General features: G+C 42.3%; 1 protein-coding gene across 13 annotated transcripts in view; it reads right to left on the bottom strand.

The window, feature by feature from the left end:
- Mitf (melanocyte inducing transcription factor) overlaps positions 1-21,286 on the bottom strand; it is a 211,242-nt gene extending 189,956 nt beyond the window's left edge. For 4 of the 13 annotated variants that reach the window (XM_051203493.1, XM_051203495.1, XM_051203502.1 and 1 more), the window contains exon 1: positions 21,054-21,285. In XM_051203493.1, the coding sequence (XP_051059450.1) occupies positions 21,054-21,157 (104 nt within the window). In that variant the 5' untranslated portion in view covers positions 21,158-21,285. Of the gene's footprint in view, positions 1-1,694; positions 1,827-1,959; positions 2,275-2,846; positions 2,998-21,053 lie in introns of those variants that run through there. The other 9 variants (XM_051203504.1, XM_051203496.1, XM_051203505.1 and 6 more) reach the window with 4 other exon arrangements.
- Positions 21,287-22,912: the final 1,626 nt, after the last annotated feature.

Here is a 22,912-nt window from a genome sequence, read left to right as displayed (position 1 = left end):
TCTGCCATTAAAACGTCTCTCAAAAAATAAGAAGTTAATTAGTGAGAAAATGAATAGTGAAAGGGAGTACTCTGAAAATTTTAATTGAGAGAAAAAAATTTCAAAGACAGCAAATTTCCAAGATAGAAATATTTACATATCTATAATTTTCACTTTAGAGTTTCTATTCAGACTCTGTGGAGTAAACATTATATTTCAAATGCACATAGGCCTCACAATTCCAAAGCATCAAGGAACACTTGATTCTCTAAGGTAAAAAAGACACATTCTGGACTTATTCTAAACAGGACACCAGAAAACAAAACTAATACTATAAACAAACAAATCTTAGCTAAAAGACATTGAAATAATCCAAATAGTTTCCATTCCAGGGAAAACAGTAAGTCAGCAGTTTGCAAATGGATGCTTTTTCTAAATACACGAAATAAGCAAAAACCTCAGCACAGGAAAGTGCAAATGCTGAACCCTTCTATTTCTGCTTCCATGGGGCTCAGTTCAATCAATAGAGCCAAAGAGGGCATGGCCGCCCTGATGCTCACTCCAGGTGGCAGTCACACAGGCCTATCCAAAGGACAGGTTCTTGGAGCCATCATTCAAACCAGTAGAGAGCCTGAGGCCTGGCCACTAAGCTACTGGGGATGAGAGTGGAGACAGAACAAATGAGAGAGGGTGGTAGACATTCTAAACAAGAGAACAAGGGGGTCAAAAGAGAGCACTTCTCAAAGAGCAAAGGCTTTGGAAAACTTTGCAAATGAGTCACAACCTTTCACCTCATACCAAGAGCAGTCTGGAGCTGGCAAGAGACGATTGAGTAAAAATGTTTTCTATATAAGGAAACTTACTTAAGGGAAGTTGTGGAAAACTCTTCACCCAGAAGACAGACGGGTCCAACAGTCCAACCTGTAAGATCCTGAGTGAGGAGCCAGTCTGAGGTTACTGAAGGTCACACCAGAGCTCCATCCTAAAGGCAGCCTTATCTCTGGAGTAACAGAGAAGGAAATTTGAAAACTGCCTTTTGAACTCAAAGACAAGAGAATTTGCTTCCAAGTTCCCAACCTCCCACAGGACTTGAAAGTACAACAATTAGTCCAGAAAGAAGCAAAATGAGGAAGTGGTACACTTTTACGATTTCTGTTAATTCCTACCAGCTGTAATTTAAGAAATCCAAGTGACATCAGCATTTTTGTCTGAGCCAGCAAAGATGACAGCAGTGTAAGTGCAGAGTCATCTCAGGGGGGAAAGGAACAGGGGGCGACTGGGGAACGCATCAGAAAACGTGGAAAATTAATTCACTTTGCAGTGAATCACTTCCACAGCTTCCAACACCAGCAGTGCCAAAAATAACATGAAGAAAAAAAAAAAAAAATGGGAAAGGAAGCGTAAGCACTCCAGCCCTGATCAAATGAGCCCCAGAAACTTCTAAAAAAAGTGCTCACTGAAACAAGTGAACTCAACATTTCTGAACACAAACAAAAGCAATCCAGCCACTTCTGAGCAATGAGAGAAAAGAGTAAATATTAAATAAAGAACAACGTCCTACACACACACATATACACTCTCTCTCTCTCTCTCTCTCTCTCTCTCTCTCACACACACACACACACACACACACTATACTACACTATAAGTGGTAAATGGAATGCACAGGTCTATATCTGCCATTATTATGCACTGGTTAACATCTGTATTATTACCTTCTGGAAGAGAAACATAAAATCAATTCCATGGTCTCCTCTTCACTCTTCATGCGCAGAACAAACAGCTGGTGGGAAAATCACTTACATGTTTTCAAGCTGCATCCTTTTTGGTTCAAGAACAGACTGGAAATAGGTTTGCGTTCTCAAGGTAAAGACCAACCCTTGGCTTTTACTCAGGTAAGAATCAGAAGGAGAAAACCAAGCACACCACCAAAAACTTGACTAACTAAGCAACATACAGAAGAAAGATGAAAACACTCACCAGGGCCAGCCTGGCCCTTTGGCTGAACATAGAGTCCACACAACCAGCTCAGAAAGATTGTTATGGAGATGCCATTGCAGCCGCTCAGCAGAAGGCTTACATGTGCCTTCTCTCAACACTGGGAAGGCTAAATTAGAGATACAGTGATAATTAATAGGATCCTTGGCAGCAGAAGCCAGCTTCTTTAGCAAACCTGTAATTGCTACCTGCTTAAAATGACAGGGAACCCAGCCAGGAAGAAGGGAGGTGCTAACGATGATAATCATAAAAGGTAAAAGACACTTTACATCAACAGGTTCCTGGGCTCCCATTCAAAAGTGTGTCCTTATCTATAGATTCAGGGAATGGTGAAGACAAATAAATATCTTATCCAAGGGAACTAGAGATCAATAATGCTTGTAAGGAAGAGACACAAAGGTAAACAAGGAAAACAGATCTCCCCTCCATAAAGCCTCCAGTCCCAGAAATGTCATCAATTGCCTATTAGATCATGAAAATCATGATCAATACGTATGAGACACCATACTACAAGAGAAAAGTATTTCAAGAAACAGCGATATACTTTGACTCAGACCTCCTTTGAACATATCAAGTGCCAAGATATCTTAACAGCAGTCACAGACACTGCTCAGACAAGAAAACAACCCCCTTGTTTGCAAACTCTCTAGGACAGAAAAGGTACATAGCTCTGAGGTTGTTTGACAAAACAACTGAAGATCTCTGGCAAGAAAAAAGAAGAGTAGCCCACAATCTCAGGTCAACCTCCAACCCAAAGAACACAACAGCCTGTCATTGTAACAAACTGATTACCAAAACACTATCTAGACAATATTTCCAGAAGGCCAATGCCTACGATGCACTCCCCAGAAAGGACCAAAGCAATGTACCTCAACCATCTTCAGATGCCCAGAGACACGGAGAGACAAGTAGTCAACCTTCTGCCATGGACTGATGTCTGTGGAGATAAACCAGGGCAACAGGAACATAGTTTCATAATGAGTAATGCTCCCCAAAACTCTTCATAAAGTCACCTTGGTAGGTGCAGGCGTTTTTCATTCTCTCACATAGAGGCTGGTTCTCCACAGCACTGTGGAGAACTCCTGGTGGCTCTCCAACACTGACTGATCATTGTTAGAAACCTAAGGGCCTTTAATGAGGCTTAAGGCTCAGCCCAGGAGTCCCTATTGATAACGTCTCCCAGAAGACTTTAACATTTCCTGTGGGAGTATAAGATACATGACAGATAAAGACTAGGAAGCAAGAGCTCTCAGAACCTGAAGAGTTGCTGCTTTTCTTCATGTGTGACAATGAAGTCCCTTTGAACTGTCCATCTCTTTGCTCTCTTGCTATGTGGAATAAGGTTTGTGCTTCTATGCTATGGATCTATGCTTGGGGAACCCACTCAGTACATGGCTTACCATTAAATCCAACAACTGGGAAGTTTATAGCTTCTTTCCTCTCTGTTAGATCATTACAACCTTTTATTGAAAATATTTAACTCAATACTTTACAATGACTAACGCTCTTAACACCCACATGTCAAGGCAGAAGTTATGCTCATTACACAATATTATGATGTTTCAAGAACTCTGGCATGTCAAAGATAAACAGTCCAAAAGGGAACAGACTGGCTACAACTTTATGAAAGCACACAAGAAAAGCAATTAACAAGTTTTGTTTTGGTTTTTTGGGGTTTTTTTGTTTTGTTTTGTTTTGTTTTGTTTTTTGTGGGGGGGTAGGTAAGAGAAATTAGTGAAAAACATCAAGATGTTAGGAAATACATGTTCAGTGGCAGAACACAATGCTGGGTGTGTAAATAAGAAGTCTGTTTGAAGCTATCAGGAAGCAAACTTCAAGGAACAGCTTTAATAATCAGGGAAACCTACAACCCACCATACTCTTGAGAATGATTAAGGAGCCAACATCCTATCTTCTGTGGGAGCCATCACAACCTGTCTCCCTTTCCTTCTTCAGAAGCAACTTGAAAGACAAAGGGCTTTTTATCCAGGCATGCTTCAAGCACCTTTAATACAGAGATCTATTTACCTTGGATTCAAACGTTCAGCCACACCCTGAGTCATTGGTCTTTACTTCATCAGAAACTAGTCCTCTTTCCATTCCAAAAGCAATGAGTTGTCACCCTTGCTCACACCTGCCACTCCCTCTGAACCACAATATAGCCAGCACCCACCATGGAGTGGTGGAGAAAAGTGAGCACCCAAGTTGGACAGTCCTACATTTAAATCTTAATGTCATCTTTATTGGAGTGGCCTAACATATCCAAGGGAAAAAAGAGAGACAAGCCTCCATTTCTTCAACTATAAAATGGAAGCCGGCCAATCTCATGTGAGAATTACATTATAAAAACATTTTAAACATCTCACACCATACCTTTTGGGTAGCAGATGACTTGATGTTTTCAAAATTCACACAGGTATAAATTATTCATTCTTGACAGTTCAATTTCTAACACAGAAAAGTGTAGGAAAAAATTACATAGGCAATTTTCCTCATCCCAGGATTAAAGTGGGCATGTGCACAAGTGCTCACACACACACAAAACACACACACATACACACACATACACACACACACACACACACACACACACACACACACACACACACACATAAGCTTTTTATAGGACTATGGTACTCAAACACATAAGAAAGGCAAGCCAAACTACAACTTAAGACACAGGCCATAATAAGAGTTGTAAAAATGCTAGATGCAGCTGCTGTTATTACTGGTGGCTTTTTGTGTTTTCTTGTTTCAATAGTGTGTCTGAAACTAGTTCCTCTCTCCTCCCTTCTAGAAGAATCCCAAGCACTAATAACAAATACTCAGCTAATGTTTAAAATAATGACTGCTAATAACAATAATATGCTGGTTTCCAATAAAGAAGAAAATCAAAATCAGCACCTGTAAGCTTCAGGCCCTGAGTGAGCCTGATCTGGGTACTTCAGAACTATCTATACCAGCATTTCTACACCATTTGCTTTCTCCTGGATTCTTCAGTAAAGACGCCATAGTTTATCTGTTCCCACCCCAGGACTTGACTCTCATATTTCATCTTCCTAAATAACGAATAAAAGGAACTATGCCAGTCAAAAGTATTATACCTGAACAGTGAAGCCCAGAGAATATCAACAATTTGGCAGTGATGGGTCATGTTTAGAGCCCACAAACAGGAAAAATAGAAGACTAAGTTCCTTCTTTTAGCATGGCTGATGTCCAACCCACCACATCCAAACTATAGGAGTGTAGCTGCAAGAAGACCATTTCCAGCAAAGTCAATTTTCATTATGTATGGGTTCTCCATTTTCCAGTTCAGTTGGTAAGTAAAATCTGGAATCCCAAATATCAATATTTGTGGCTTTCTTGTAATTAATGATGGGCATATATAGAATACTAAGAACTGCAAGTAGCCAATGCACACACTCCCCACTAAGGTCAAGTGAGGTTAGGACCTGCCGTCCTACATCCACACTGGTCATCCACTGTAGACAAGTATCCTTCCACAGTCTATCAGTGTGTTTTTGTATTTTGTGTTGGTGACCCCACTACTTAAACACAAGGCTGAGACTACACCACTATCTCTCATGCTGCTACATGTCAAGGAGGCTTTCAGGTAAGGAGACAACACAGGTAATAAAGTGAACATTCCTCAGACATGAGATATAGTATCACTGGTCAGTTCAATCTTAACAAGCCAATAATATTCATAAAATACAATATCTTAAACAAAAACCACACTTAAGACAGTTATACACTGATTGGTTAACAAAAAATCTTGGGACCAGGGGCTCTGGGAATTGCCCCAGTAATAATTCAATATTTACAAGTTTGATGGTTTTGATGATATTATAGAACATAACCATCAAAAATAAGGGATGCTGGCTGTAGCTTATTGTGCCTCTTAGCAACAAGAACAATAGCAATCCCTTGCCTACTCATTTACTGTATTGAGGGTTGTGAACACCGGGCACCTTACGCACCATAGCTGCTGTCCGAAGAGAGAAATTCTATCAATAGAATTAAACAAGAGAGAAATTATTAAACAAGAGAGAAAACTAAGGCTCAGGAAAATTTAACAAGGGTAAAGTCTGAAACCATTTCCTGCCCATTTCCCAGAAGAGCCCTTTGAATCCACAAGAAAAAACAAACAAACAAAAAAAACAAACAACAACAACAACAACAAAAACTTTATCCAATTCTTACTAGGGGCTTTCTTGTGCTTTTAGTTTTTGAAATGGATTCTTGTGTATCTGAGGCTACTCTGAGGATGACCTCGACCCTCTGAGCCTCCAGCCTCCACCTTGGGAAGAATTGGGATTAAAGGTGTATGACTCTCAGCAGGCTTTAACTGGTGGTGGGGATAGACTCTAGTGTTGTGTATGATACATGCTAAACACTCTAGCAATCAAGCTATATCCCTGGAACATTTTGGTTATTCTTTAATCCAAAAAGATTTGGTGGTCACTCAGTGTCCTGGGCACTTGACAAGCCTAACAAACTTCAAATTCTCTATTCTCCTGGGGACTCGCTGACAATAAAATAAGTATTTATTTATGACTATGAGGAGCATGATACTGTTTAAATGAGACTTTCAAGTACAGTGGCAGCTAATAGATGCCCTCGATGAATGCCATTTAAAGCATATTTATTTCTAGAGTAGAATCAGGCTCATCTCCTCTAGAAAGACCTCCTCTGACTGTCGATCAAGTCATTACCCATAAATCCACCCTTCCACTGACCAAGAGCAGAACAATGTTCAGTTTGACTCTCTTGCTCATCATTATTTCCTGACTCCATGCTAGGTTCAATACCTGTGAGATATACCCTCACCTGAACGAGAAAAATAAATAAACTGAGAATCTACAAGTAATTCCCAAGCCAAGACTCAGAAAAAATGGAGCAAGAGGCAGATCTCTTAGTATCTGCTCTGACAACTTTCCCATCACAACTATCTGGCTCTTTCCCTCAAGCTGTATCCCTTTCTCTCCGTAGATTCATCCATTCCTCTCACTGAAGTTCAGGCTTCAGAAATCCATCAGGCATGATAGATCTAAGCAACCGTACTCAAGCTCCATCCTCTCTGATCCCAAAGAACCTGGCTCTGAATGTCTTTGCTTCAGCAATGTGGAAAAGAAGAATTTCATGTTGCTTATTTCCTTGTAATCCTCAAGATAGAAACTGTTTCTCTCAGAAACAAAGTAGGGTTAGCTGGAATGACACAGCAAGGCTGCAACTACCTTGAAAGAAACACTGTTTGCACAGCCAGATTCTGGTAGAAGGGATGTGTGTGTGTGTGTGTGTGTGTGTGTGTGTGTGTGTGTGTGTGTGTGTGTGTGTTTAATTAACTGGTTGGCAAATCTGTTCCCATTCCTACGTACATAACAGCAAATACTTGAGGGAAGAGGTGTGAAAAACTCTTCAATTCATTCAGAACTAGTCTGAACTCCAAAGTTTGCTGTATAAACCCACACACATTTGAAGATCAACCATACAGTCAGAGTGTTCAAGCCATAGAAAAACCAACTGTGACTGAGACACTTGCAGTGTCAGAGCAATGGAAAAGTCAACAGCTTCCTCAGATGAACATTTCTATGACTTTCCATTTCTTCCATTTTCACAAAAGACCCTAACTTTGCAACTTACATTGCAAAGATACCAGTAGCGGCACAGATAGCACAAACTACCACAGTGAGCAAGGATAATACATAGCACAGAGTAACTAACAGTTAGACCTGACATCACAGCTGACATACGATGCAGTCTTTTGTTCTGTTTTGGCTTGATCTGGTTGGGTTTTCTGAGATAAGGTCTTGCTATGTTGCCCAAGTGCCCTAGAATTCAAGATTCTCCTGGGTTCATCGATCAAAAATGTGCACCACCATGTCTGAATCTGCTGGAACCTTTCTTTAGTCATCCTCTCATTATTTCATAAAATTAGAGGGGTGAGCATGCTGGTACCCAGGAACATGGCTGAACACCAACTGATGAAGGCCTTTACATATACCTAGTGTGTGATGAAACTGTTCCCCCCAAGAATGACAGTTACTTCTCAAGTTAACTCCTTTCTAAACACTAAGTTAACCACCACTTTCAGGAGAGAAAAGTTGCAATGGCCAAGAAATGCAACCGTGCTATGCTGGTGTAGGAGGAGAACATTTCAAACTCTGTTTCTATACTCCTAGCGTACATAGGAAGATAGAAAGATCCTCAAGTTTGGGCATGTGAGGTCTTCTGCCTGACACTGGATGAATATGACTACATAAATAGATGAAAGTGTAGCATGTGTGACCAGAAAGCAGGAAGTCACCATGGACAAGGCTGGATCAGGACAGTTAGCAATGACAGGAGCCTGTACAGACACAGCAGTGGCACTGAGCAATTGCACAATTCCAATTAGTGCCTCCTCTTATGAGTTCTCCACCCAGCCATGCTCTATAATTATGATGAAAGGAAACATGTTGATAGAGACAAAGACTGTGCTGGCCACAAAGGTAACAACGCCTTGCATGTAAACAGCTCGTGCCAGTCTTAAACATCTCCCTTTGAGGCATCCCACCATTCCCCACTATTTGACCTGGATCAACTCTCAAATATCCCAATACTGATTACCCAACTTGGTGATTATTTCAGGCCTTTTCTATGGACCTACTTCTTGTCCTGCCTGCCCTGGAGTCATTCCCTCCTTACCGTGGTATCAAAACTAAAAGTTCATGTCAAAAACCTAACTGATGTCATGTATGAAGGTTAACTGGAAGGGACTAACAGCCAGTATTTGGGCATATGACTACATTCACATATTTCTTCACATTTCTCAATGCGTATGTGAGAAAGTCCTTATGTGTACAAACACATATATATGTGGGGGGGGTATGCATATACATAAGTACAAGCACACATGGAAGTCAGAGACCAATTTCAGGCATGGCTCTTCATTATTATTCTGTGTACATATGGCGTGGGAGGTTCTTTTCATTTTCATTGGCCTGGTGCTTACTAAGTATGCTGAGCTCTCTAGCAAGCTAGCCCCTAGATATGCCTATTTCCATATCCTAAGCCCTAGTTACAACACATGCCACCACACCCTACTTTTTTTACATGGGTTCTGGGAACTAAATACTGGTCCTCACACTTGCACAGCAAGCATTTACTGACTGAGCTATGTCCCTAGCCCCTAAAAATCTCTGTCAAGTCACATAGTTACCCTATAACTCCATATTGTGTTGTTACCTATTCATTACTCTCCTTTCAGTGCTGCACTGAAACTGAGGCCCCAGGGATAATGTGCGCAGGGTACTCAGCTAGACGGTGGCCAACATGGAATTTCAGTTCAAGTCCACCTTCTCCTAAATTTAGACTTCCTGAAGTGGTGGCGAAAACTCTTAATCGGTTTACGGTCAGAACAGATGAGAGTTCTTTCTCTGCAGAAGTTCACTGGGCAACAACAGCAAAAACACAAAATTCAAAACATTTGGTTCTAAGTGGATTAAACACAGGCAGGTTGCATTTCTGGTAAATTCAGAGTCTGGAACTTTCTTATGGACTTAATTTGTCTTGTCTGGCCCTGACCTTCCTTCTCACAGCTCTCCCCCCCCTCACCAATTATAGGAACGAGCAGTGTGGTGAGGTTTAGAACAAAAAGGAAGAGTCTGCTATATCAGGGCAGCCTTGTGTGTGACAGAAGGAACACTGGCTGGGCCCAGTCATTCCACCCCTCTGTTTTGGAAGCTCCCACACTCTACAAACTGTCTGGAATTCATTAGAGATGGGAAAACAGACCGACAGTCGTATTTCAAGTTTTATTCAACAGAAGTTTTGTGGAAAACAATTCGGTCATGTGGACGTGCCCCAAACCACCATCACCCTGTTTCTCAACCCAATCCCTCAGTCAAGTGACTTCTTCAGTCTGCTTCCAGTTCCACCCTCGCAGAGTCGGGAAGAAACTACTCCCATTTAGAGATCTAAGCCAGTCCTTAGCAGAGTAAAGAAAGCTGAGCTGCAAGCCACTAGAAAGTCAAACTCTTGGATAAACCTGCCATTCATATCCCTGGACTTTTGTGTCATTTACCCATCAATTTCCTTTTCTAATTAAACATGATTAATCTGAATATTGTCTCCTGACAGGAACCAGTCTTGTCATTATATATTATTTATATCCAACATCTTTGCAATTTCAAGCTCCTTGAGCAAAACCATCGACGACCTCCACTTTACCAAAGTACAGTTACAAACTTGCTAGACATATGACTTCTCAGACCCTATCCTGAGCTACTACATCAGAAAGGGAGGTGGGCCATCCCAGGAGCCCTCTAGGGGTGGTATACCTAAATGGGGCACTTTTACTAAAAATCACTGCTCAGATACAATTCCATAAATTCCATGCCTCTTTGTTAAATTATTCTTAGATTGATGTTTTACAATAAAAAAAATTCTGACACAGAGGGCTTTTAGTAAAAATCATGGAGTGTTGCTTGTATTGGCATGTCAGAAATAAATAATAATCACTGCTAAATATCATCACCTGTTTGTTTGTTTGTTTGTTTGTTTGTTTGTTTGTTTAAAGGGTAATTCTCTCTGGAAAGTTCTTTAGTAGAGCTACATGAGTGATATGGCAGTACCCAAAGAAATCTTAGGATCCTCTTAGGGTTCACAAGTCAGCACATCCTGAAACCAACTCCTGTGACAAGGACATGGGACCAAGCATCTATCATGAAATTCAACTACAAGGACTGAGCATGTAAAAGGGACTGAACTTGGGAAAGAGGTTGTTCATAAGTGAAATGAAACTATCTAGTAGGAGAAATATGTAAAGGAAGGGATACTGGCTGCCAGTGAAAACGAACTAGGTTACTGTCAGGTGTGTGGAATCAAGAGACAGAGAAGAGGGTTACAAGGAAAAGATTGTCCAAAGTCACTGTAGTACCACAGAGTAACAATGAACACCCCCCCCCAATAAAACTCAACTAATTAATTGTCTTTGTTACTTGGATTCCGTTAAATTGTACATTTCAGTGACATTGTTGTGATGACCAAGCAAGTCCAATCAGCCCTCTCATTCACTCTAACTCAACAGCTGTAAAGCTTCCCTTTGCAATCTGCATCACTGGAACTGCATTCCAAGCGCCCATCATTCGCCATTTACTCACCTAGCATTTACCTAGATAAAATATTATTAGTGGAAGTACAGGAAGAAATTACCAAGCTATGATGAATGATGTAAGGTGTGGTTCCAAAAAGTCTGCAGTCTGATTGCCCAGGACACTCCAGTCAGTGGCCAACCTCTCAAATTACTCTCCACGTGTGTTTCCTTGCAGCAAACAGACAGGATTGCATTTGCTTGTCACAGGGAATTGTGCCAGCTGCTCATATTTGTTGGGCTTGCTTCACCTAGGCTATTGTAAATAGCCTTTTAAAATAAATAGACTTTTCAAGAATGCACAGCTGAAGTTACCCCATTGCTTTGCAAATAAAGGACTAACTGATCACACTATGGTAATGTTTATTCTCAATCATTCTAAGCCAAAAGCATGATGAATTGGTTCCAAAGGGTTCTACTGACCAATGTCCTAAGTTTGTACTGTATCACTCTGCAGGCTCAAAAATACAACTGGGCAGGGCTGACACTGGAGGAACTCACTTCATTTTTGCAGAAAACTGAAAGATAAAATGCACCCAGGCCTTTTGATGGAAAGGTAGCTGAGATTTGACCACAAGGGGCATATCCATGTGTGGCTTCACCAACTTAACTGTAGAGTGCTATCTCCGCTAGTTCAGGAGAGACCTTGTTCATACCAAAAGAACAATGGGGCTATGTGTTTACCTACGTCTTCTGGCAGAATTTATTTGTATGGTTTCTAGTGCCTGAGCTAACCAAGAAAGCCATGTTGGTGATTTCCATGTAAAAAGGGGCCAAAGTAAACACAGAACCCTCAACAGACTGTCACTTTTCAAATTCAAATATAACTCCAGCCATTATGCTTAATTAATCTTTGCTGCCTCACAACATCTTCTAGAGAAGACAAACTCTGTCCAATGAAAATACATGGTCTGCAAATATAAGCTGTGAATATTCTACTAGGCAGGAAACCACTTTCCCAATGATGTCCTTGGTCAGATGGAAAGTGAGGGAATGTATGTGAATGATTCAGCAAATGACTCACTTTGGGGAAGGGGCAGGGTAGGGAAAACAAAGCCCACACACGCCTTCCTGAAATTGCTCAACGAGCCACAGCATCTTTGAGAACTGGTGTCTATCAGTGCCTGCCCCTAGACCCGAACTTGCTGATTTAGATGGGAAATACCTGCTTTCTGACTAATATTTCCTTTTGAAAGTCACCAATCCACAGGTATGTGAATGAAAGAACACAGATATCAAAATCCAAATGACTTTTGAAAAAAGAAAAAACTATTCTCAAAGAGGTTGTTTTAACAGCTACAATCTGTGGAAGTCGAGGCTGGTGAGAGTTGGGCGGAGCATGGGAAGTCAGCTTCTTCTCTTGACTTCTGCACCAACACTAACACTTCACATGAAGACACATGATCCACTGCTGAGACCCAGGGCTGGGAGTCAGGAGGATGGGTACATCTTGTGAAATCTGCTGTTGAATCCTCATTTGCTCACACCTTAGCTGTACACCCCCCCCCAAAAAAAAACCCCAAACCCAACCCAAAGCCCAGTCCTAGGCCAGGTAGGGTCAGATGTGACATCTGTGAAGACATAACAGGGACAACAACATGGAGCCAGACAATTCTTAAGGAAATAAAAAATAGTAATAAAATAAGAAGAAGAAATAATAAGAAAAAATAAAAGGCAAGACCCATCTCCACTCTTAGTCCAGGGTTAATTTTATAAAGAGTGACTCATCCACTACTAAGAAAAAACCTCAAAACCAAGCTATAAATACTCATAACAAAGATTAATGTCTATTCGTTCTCCAGTTTTCACATCGTACCTTCAGTAAATCTTAGCACCAAACTGATGTTAGCTGGATTTTATATATATATATACCTTCTATTTCTGTAGAAATTTGGCAAAGTAGTTGTTTTACTCAAGAGGGAACTTGAGTTCAAAGAGGTTGTGTGATTATTATTTTTTTTTTTAAATAACAGAGTCTGTGAGTGGTAGCACCAAGATGTATGCACCGTTATATCAGACATTCTTCATCACGTCAGGTCTTATTTCATAAGTGCTTATTTCACCAAGCCATCCCTGGCCTTCCCACCCCAGACAGCCTGCATCTTTCTCAGTCCAATTCCACTGCAGCTACCAAAAACACCCAGTTTGTTTCTTTGGTTCATTATTAACTTAGAGGTCCCTACCTCCAAGATGGAAGCACAGTGTTAGTATAAAAAAAAAAAACTTTATCTAATTTATATTTCATTCTCTTCATTCCCTGGAGCCAGCAAAAGCCAGATACAGTAGAAATACTTAATACATAACTATTACAAGGAGGGAAAAATGGGGAGAGGGGGGCAATGTTTAGGAAGAAAAATATGCTCAGGTCCTTCTGACCTCAGAGCTATGTTTCTTCTGCTCAACATGACTGAGTGACTGGGGGCAGCAGGGACTGGGAAGCCACAAAAGGGGCCTCACGAAGTTGAGGTATGACATTGCTCCCTAGGACCGCTTCTCACCAATTAGGCTTATTCCTCTCCACCAGCCCACCCTGACTCAGCTTCCAGCTGGGATAGAAAACCACCAGTAAGGTCCTATCTGTTGTGCCTGTGCACCTGGACCACAGCACCCAGCTCTTGAGAAGTACTAGGAAGTGATGGTGAAAGACAAGAGGCTCATCACTGGAATCTCAAGACAAGGGCCTCATGTAAACACCACCACAAGGGGTTACCCCTTCATCCTCCTCCACAACATGCTTGGCCCAACACAGGAGAAAACAACAGAGCAAAGAAAGAAGGAACCCATATTTAAGATGCAACCTGGAGAAATGAAGCCAAAGTAGGCCTCAGGAAATGCTGGTACCAAAAATGGGAAGGGGAATTTTCCAGTGGACAGCCCAGGCCTCCAGTGTCAACAAAGGTACACACTTTGTGTCTTGGTGTAACTTCATTCCTCTGGTCCCACAGTATTTAGAAACAGAAAATTCTCTAGATAAACTGTAAATTTGGCATGCTAATACCAAAAGCTTGCAATGGCCACATTCACTGTCTCTGACCTGCCTTCCTGATCATTCCTCCAAATAATCCACATTTGGAGAGTGCTTAAACATATTTTTATGATTTACTTCGACGAGACAAACCTAACAGTACAGCACATTTTATACTTGCTACTCACACAAGCACACACACAAAAACAAACGCAGCTCTTTCTTGCTGTCCTTGACAGATGACCAAAAAAAGAATAGTAACTCAGGATATTTTTTTTCTGTTATTTATCCTAATCCTGCCAGTTCTGAAACAAAGCAGTTGGAGAAAGAAATTTAGTAACTTTGATATGTCCCGAGATATATTTTTCTACACTGAGGTCCTATTCCTGACAGCAAGCACATGTGACCTGTTCTAAAAAAGGGTATTTTCCACTTCTTGCACAACTGGAGCAGATCTAAACATCAGCTAGTGCAAACTGCACTGCAGAACTCAAAGGGAATTAAACATACACACACTTAAAGACACTCTATAAATAGCAGCACTCGGGAAGAGGAAATCTCCAATAACAGGCAAAACCAACACTTAGAATCCCACTTTAATCAAGTGTTCCGTCTAATCATATCGAAAAGCTCATCTGCATAATGAGGCTGGAACATCTGCCAGGTTGAGGCACCTCAGTCTTGTCTAGTTTGCTTCTGAGACTATAGGAGTTGAGTTGTTAAGAGGAGACAAGGCCACAGTGCAATTCTACCAGAAAAAGAAAGCATATACATATCTTTTTGCCTGTTTTAAAACATATACCAATCTCAAAAAGATAAGGTCTACGGGTCTTATAGGCTACTTGAGATTCCATGACATCAGGCATCTTAAAGCCAGGTGCACTGGGTAAGTGGCCAAGACATAGTCACAACACTAATGTGGTTCCCAAACCTTCCAGACCAAGTCCAGTGTCTGCTAGCATTGAGGAGCAAGCCCTCAGTGCTTCTCATGCCTTCTCGGTTGTTTGAGTATTGCTTCACTTTGAAGGTCAAATTCAAATCCCCTCATTCACTCACAGAACCACTGCCCCCACCACAGCAATTCTGGTTCTTCTAATAAATAAACCCCCATTGCTGATGCCCACAGCAGGCCACACTCTGCCTTGTATGGTCACTGGATGGACATGTTCTCTATCCCTTACCCCACTGGGAGTTTTGGCTGCAGATTTGGATTCTGTATAATCATGCACACTGCCTTGTACAGGACAGTGCACATTAGCTGACAAAAGCCTGGGGGTCCAACTAGCCTGCCTCTGTTTACATCTGGGTCCTATCGAGAGTATTTGGCATGCCTCAGTTTCCCTCTCTGAAAAAAAGTGGAAAATAAAAATACAGATGCCCAAGGCTTAAGTGAGAATTAATTGTTATGTTCAAAAGAGTTCCTGGAATATAGTCAGGATTAGATCATTTTAACACCATAATTAACACCACCTTTGTTCTTAGTTAAGGTACCTCCTTGGGTTTTGCAAAGATTAAATATATCTTTTCTTTTTAGTTGTGAGCCTTAGCCTTTAACAGCTGAGCCATCTCATAAGACTGAGATTAAGTACATCTTAGTCATATAAAAATACTCTGAACAGAGATTGGCACACAGCAATACTAACCACCTGTTAACCATCATTATGACTATTAGTTTCAATGTACTCAGACTTGAAAATACATGCTGGTTATAGATTTTTATGTGTGTACTGATGCCACACTTGCCAGGTCTTAACCCACAGAAATAAACCAATATCAGATGGTTCAAAAATATAAAATGTAAAAATAAAGTCCCAAACCCTTTGTTAGAAGCAAAAAAGAATTTGCAAGATTGAGGAAGTTTTATTACATAATAAGACTTGCCTTAGAGAAGTGAGCCACAATCTACTAAATACAAACACATTCCAGAATGTTGGAGCTCACTAAGAAAAAGAAAAACAAGAGCCACATGTATTCACATTTGGAGAATAATGACTATGTACCAGCACCATCCCCAAAGTTAGTGTCACTGTTTATTTTCTTAGTCTCTGGAAGGAAACTACTATTTGCTAGATGAGGAAACTAAGTTAGAGATCACCAGGCTAGTTAGGGGGAAAATACAATGACAAAGCAAGGCTTTCAAGCTTTATGCTAATTGTTCCCTGCAGATCTGACAGATCAAAGAAAGAAAGAAAGAAAGAAAGAAAGAAAGAAAGAAAGAAAGAAAGAAAGAAAGATTAAGGAAGGAAGGAAGGAAGGAAGGAAGGAAGGAAGGAAGGAAGGAAGAAAGAAAAAGAAAATGTCCAAAACCAAACAAACCAGCTATGGGATGGGGGGGCAAGGAGAGGGAGAGAGAGAAATTGAGATGGACTTGACAGCTTTGTTTTGCCAAGCATGGATTATTATTTCCTAAAATAAAAGAGTATTTTTAGCATAAAAACTGGGGAGTGGTGGGGGGACTCAGCTTGTGACCTGTGGGGAACAGGACAGTCTATGTTTCTCATCCCATCACAAGCTTATGCAAAGTCCACACAACTCTCCTTAAATCCACACTTGGCACCCCTACAATAGTCCCATCCTGCCATGATTAACTTAACACTGGCTTCCATTCCCATTTCTAATCTGCAGGAAATTTAATACTGTCTGAAGCAGTACTAAAATCTGTAGGCGGAAACTGGGACCAAATGCTGCCAGTTCCTAGGTGTGCACAGGAAAGAGCATCAGCAGCCAGGGAGATGTAGGCTGCTGCAAAGTAAACCCCTCCTAATGAAGGCTATGGCCACAGGTCACTGTGCTCTGCAATGCTGCTTTTCAGAACAAAAGACCTCCAGACTTTGCCCACTCATCCCCAGAAGCTCAAGGACATTTCCCTGGTGTGACTTGCCAATGTGTAACTCTGGGTCCAGATGGTGATTGTTTCTTCTGTGACCCACCATGGAGACTTCATTCCCAGGAGATCACCATTCACCATGAGAATCTTTGCTCTACTGTGTCTCTTCCTATGACACTTCAGCAGTCAGTATGACCAAGATGAGCTTCGCGGAATCTAAGTTCAGCCACACAGCTGAATGTCTGGGCTGAACCCCAGTGAAGAATATGGAAATGCACCCTTGAAGAAAGCCTGCTGGGAATTATTTTTTAAAAAGAACACAACAGTGAGTACAAAAACAACAATTAAACATGACACCTTTGTGGCATACTAAAGGAGAAAACCTTCAACAAATACATATTACCAGACATTATTCTGAATATTGGACAGAAGAAAGAAATCATCTGTCTCAAGACATCAAGAGCTGTGAGGCTGAATGACTGTTCTGGATTCTGGGGACTCCAGAGTTAACAAGCCATTGAGAGAAATCCTTGCCACCTTGGAGCCCTGAGATCTGGTGCGTGTGTGTGTGTGTGTGCGTGCGTGCGTGTGTGTGTGTGTGTGTGTGTGTGTGTGTGTGTGTGTGTGTGTATCTCCAACCTTTATAAAGTATTGCCAAATAGCATTGTAAACTATAACATTAACACTATGAAAGACTGAGAGTTTGGAGGGAGAGTAATTATGAACACAATGGCTACAGAAGGCCACACTATCCTTGTGAAGAGAATCAGGGAACATGAGAATGACAGTTAGTACAGTACTGTGACTGTCTAGGCCAAGGGTAGTCCAAGCAGAGGCAAGTGCAACACACAAAGTTCCAGAGGTAGAAGAGCCTGGGCTCTTCCTAGAATGATAATGGCAAGAGGTAAGGCCCATGCTGGTAGGCACCCTGACTACATGGGCCGCCTTGCACCATGTGAAGGACTGAAGAAAAGTAAGGGCCATGGAGGGCTTTGACCAGAGAGAACAGCATGGCCCAGCTTGAATTTTAACACAAGGCCTGGGTGATCCTTTTCTGGAAGCTGTCCTGTGTACCATAGAAAGACTAACACATCCCTAGAATCCACTTGATGAAGGTTAAGCACAGTTCTCTTCCACAGTGACAAGTGAAGGTCTCCAGATTTGATCTCTGACTGAAAGTCATGTGGGTATTTTTTATTTAGTGTGAGTGTGTGTGTGTGTGTGTTCATGTTCACATGTATGTGAGAGTACACTGTATACAAGGATGTGTGTCTGTATATGCATTTGTGAATGTATATGCATTTGAAGACTATAGTCAACTTTAGGTGCCTTCCTCAGTCACTCTTCACCTTAATTTTTGAGACAGAATCTCTCACTTTCATCTATAACTTTTCAATTCAGACAGACTGGCTTGGCAGCAAGTTCATCTCCACCTCCCCAGTGCTGGGGTTACAACTGCCAACTACCATTCCTGGCATCTTCATGTGGGTTTTTGGAATAAAACTCAGGTCCTCTTATTTGTGTGGCAAACACTTTACTGACTGACTCATGGTCTCAGCCCTAAGAGAAAATCAGTTTAATAAGAATATTGTGGCAGCTAAATGAAAAATCTAAAAGTGGCCAAGGCTGAGAGAGTTAAGAGATTGATTCTATAACCCAGGAAAGGACTGACACCGACTTGGTCAATGTCACAGTGGAGAAATAAGCAAGACATAGGTGAATTTTAAACCATTGGTTCTCAACATTCCTACTAATCAAACCCTTTAATAGAACTCATCATGTCATAGTGACTTCCCAACCATAAAATTACTTTTGTAGCTACTTCATAACTGTAATTTTGCTACTTTTATGAATTGTAATTTAATTATCTGATATGAAGGCTATCTGATATGCATCCCCTGGGGTCATTCAACCCCAAAGGGATCAAGGCCCATAGGTTGAGAACCACTGATCTAAACAATACAATGGATAAATGGCCTTGTTACAAGAATCTGCAACTTTCATTACAATTTTTTCCCAACCAGAACTTAAGGGGTGCCCCGGTAAAGACTCCAAATTAAAAACAATGAGAAGGCCCTGAACCACATAAAACCCATTTAAAGTCACACAACATATGCAAATGGCAATGCCATTAGGACAACTGTCAAGAAATGTCACCCACTCCACATACTTACTCACAGATTTTATTTAACTGGTTTATTTCAAAGAGCTTATGTCTCCTCCATTCTTCCTGGCACCTGCTTCTAGTACCAACACATGAAGCTGTTTATGCCCACTTACCCATAGTTTCCCTTCCCCAAGCTAGCTAGCTAGCTACATGTGCTCCTGGGTGCCATTCTTGCTGACTATGACAAAGAACAGAACCAAAGCCTTCCACATAAGTATCACGGCACTCACTGGTATTCTCCAGAGCATATTTTCCTCACTCCCTCAAACTCATTTAATGTATCACCCATCATCAAATGTTCTAAACAGTCCAGTTAATTCATTTCTTTCAGAAACACACACACACACACACACACACACACACACACTCCCTCATTCTGGCCATGTGAGCATTTGCTTATAGAAGCAAAAGCAGGGACTGCTCAGTAAAACACTGGTCCCTTCAGCCACATGCAGAAAAAGCCCTAACGAGCATAACCAACAATACCCCTCACACAATATCACTCAGAGCACCCAATGCACACAATCCATGTTCACATACAAAATAGCCGTTATGAAAAGAAGCCACCAGTGAAAGGCCAAGTTAACGCATCTCAATGCCTAACACATTTCCTTCCACTCTGCCACAAGCATGTGCAAAAAGCCTGCTTTAGCAAGGGCAGCCAGGGACATCTGTTCTTCCCAGAGTTTGTTCGCCTAACTGGATTCAAGGTCCTGCCCCAGGCCTGAAAAAAAGTAACCTGGCTCAATTTTCCAGCAGAGTTAAGACTCACCCTCCTTCTTTCCAAAAGCAAGGACTCCACCCCTCACTTCTGCCTCCCTGGTCCTTCATTTCCCTGAAACTGAGGCCCTCTGTCCTCTGCCAAGGGAACCTCACTCATCTAGACCCTAGTGATAATTGATGGATAAGGTGATGATGCTGCTTCCAACCTCAGTCTTATCTCATCTCACAAATGAAAGGGATGGAAATAAAGCCTTTCTTTGGCTATCACAGATTCCAGTGACCATCCCCCTCTCTGTAAACACTGGAAATAAGTGCTAGGGATCCAGCATGATCAAAGACAGGGAAAGGGGAAGATAACCGATTCTGCCAGGCAAACAGCAATGGATAGTGACACAAAGGATAGGGTGTTGCAGGTGTACAGGGGTGGGAGGCACCAGACTAGAGGGAATCTTCACTCCAGTCCCAAAGTTTTTGAAGTGCCTGGGGAGTTAAAGGTGTGTAGCAGCCAAATCATTCCCAACCACCATAGACCTCTGAATTAGCTTGTCTGTCTGTTTGCCTTCCCTCCTTCCCTCCCTCTCTCTCTTCCTTCCTCCCTTCTTTTTGCATTTGCTAAGAGCTCTATTCCTAAGAGCTCAGGGAGACACGCCCACCCGCTGCCCGCCCTACCCCCCCCCGGGAGGGGGGGCGACTCAGATGCTCCCAGGTGGCAGGTGGCAGAAAAAGTCCAGGTGAACTTCACCTAGGGGCCAGCCGGAGCAGTCTCTCCCAAAGAGGCTGAACTACAAGGAGCCACTCCATGCCAGTTTATTGCTTCTCTGGGGCATGGGATCTCCATCCACTCCAAGCTCTCGCTTTCTGAGCCCTCAGCCTGGTACGATCTTCAGAAAAACTCTGCAGCTGGGTAGCACCAGGTCACGGTCCGTGTCCGGTGCTCCTCCTACCCCCACCTCGGCCGGGTACTGCCCCAGCCCCCATTCAGCTCAGCAGCTGGCATGTGCAGCCAAGGGTCCCCGCGCCTGGATGAGCCATCCTAAAAGACCCATGGTGCCCCCGAAGTGTCTGTCAGACACCCTAGGATGCGAGCAAGTCATCTGAGAGCAGGACCCCAGAAGCCAGGGAACAAGTCGCCCTGTACCCCAAGGCAAGGGCACGGGGTCCTTGTCCCACAGCTAGTCAGACTGGCTGTTCTCGCTCCAAGGCAGCAAGCGCGCAGCCTCTGGGCCTCCAGCCGCGCCTCCCTCCAGCTGTCACCACTCACCTGCTCTTCAGAGGTTGACTTTTGAGTTCGTAATAGGTTTTGGGTTCTTCGTGAAACTCCTCCCCGACTTCGAAATCCGCCACGATCCCAGATTCTGACTGCATGGCTCCCTCTTGCCCGCCTTCCACTTCTTGGGACTTGGAGCAGAACGCCCGGCACCTGACGAAGATGGGGGAACTTGGGTCCCCCAAGCCACGCGCCCTGCGCAGTACCCCGCTAAGCCCGCTAGCCGGCCGCCCGCCCCGGCGCGGTGAGTTTACACTCACACCAGAGCGGGAGGGGCAGAGCCTGGTTCATCCTGGGATTTGTAGTTCCTTATGGGAAGAGCATACCAACTCTCTAGGAGAGCAGCTTCCACAAAGACTACAACTCCCAGAAGGCCAAGCCGGGGAGCGGCAACGTGGTGTATACCGATAGTGCAAGTCCTGTTTGGATTCCTTGTCAATGTCAGCAGCTCCTCTCCGTGTCTCTCCAGTTTGCCTCAAGGGAACAGACCTGGCTGTTTAATATTAATTACAACGGACTCAGCTTGGTCTCCTACTGTCCCTCCAAGCTCAGACATCTGTGAAAGCACGCCAAGTGTTCATCTAAAAAAATAAAACACTAAAGGGTTTGGCACTAGAAAAGTTTCAGAGTTAAAGCCCATTTTAAAATAAAAGGGCTTTCTGTTCGACCCCCAAGCTTCTCCTGGCTGCAGCGACACATCATCTTGTCCTCAATTGAAGCAGAGTGTTGGAAACTACTCTGTTGTAATGAGAACATTATTGGAGAAGTTGTTCTTGTGCGTTCCTTATCTGGAACTAACTCAAGTCTGGGCTCTCACAATACTCTTCATCAACCGAGAGGCTCCTTTCCTTTTATCCAATTAGTCACCTCTAATCCAAAGCAGCACTTGGAGGATTCAATTCTTTTTAAAAGGCACCAAGTTACCAAACAGCTTCGCCACTGTCTGCTTTCAATTTCTCAGCTGGCTGGGAGTTCAAGTGAGATTGTCCTAACTTTGCAAGCCGGTGCAACTTCAAGGCACTGAGCTAGGTAATGTATTAAATGACTGCACTTTAGCACATTGGTACTTCCAAACCTGTCTTCTAATTAGTTCCAGTAGGGTTCTTCGTTTCACACAAAACAAGTGCTTTGAGACATCAGCATTAAGAGTGGTGGTTAAGATTGTAGAAATCCTGATTTCTTCTAATAAATCCTGTGCAATCTTAGACATGTCAGTTTGGTTCTTAGAAGCCTCAGTTTCTTCATCTATAAAAGGAGAGATTAAGAAACCTGTTTTGAGTTGATGTTGCAAGGTCAAAAATTAAAAAAAAAAAATTGGCAATCTGATAAACTGCTGGGCAGGCAAGATGGCTCAGTAGGTAAATGTATTTGTCCACAAGCGTGGCAACCTGAGACTGATTTCCCCAAGACCCATGTTTGGAAATAGATAACTATTAATTCCCGATCTTCTGATAACTGCATGCAGATGCCCACACACATGTACACATGCAAGCACACACAATTAATCAATTAGTTAACTAATCAATTAAAATGCTGCTCAGAGAACATTAATTTTGGCTCTTTCTTTTGCTCATCTTAAGGCATTATTTTCAAACTAGCATCTCTTCGTGGGGTTTCACTTTCAGAAGTAGTAAATTAAATGATTGTGCTAAGAACTCTACATGGGTGGTTGGGTACCTCCTGGGAGTTATCCACTCCCATCTCTTGCCTCACAAAGAAGCACTTTTTTAAAATTTCATATCAGAAAGATTACCAATAGGAACGGGTGATTGAGAACTGAGGATTTGGGGGAAATGTACAATGCATTGAGGTAGAAATTACCAAAATTTTGTAGCTGAATATAGTTCCCCACT

The sequence above is a fragment of the Phodopus roborovskii genome, unplaced genomic scaffold (assembly GCF_943737965.1).
Source record: "Phodopus roborovskii unplaced genomic scaffold, PHOROB, whole genome shotgun sequence".
Lineage (NCBI taxonomy): Eukaryota > Metazoa > Chordata > Mammalia > Rodentia > Cricetidae > Phodopus > Phodopus roborovskii.
Note: the sequence above shows the minus strand (reverse complement) of the source record. Positions and strands in the feature narration are given on the sequence as shown.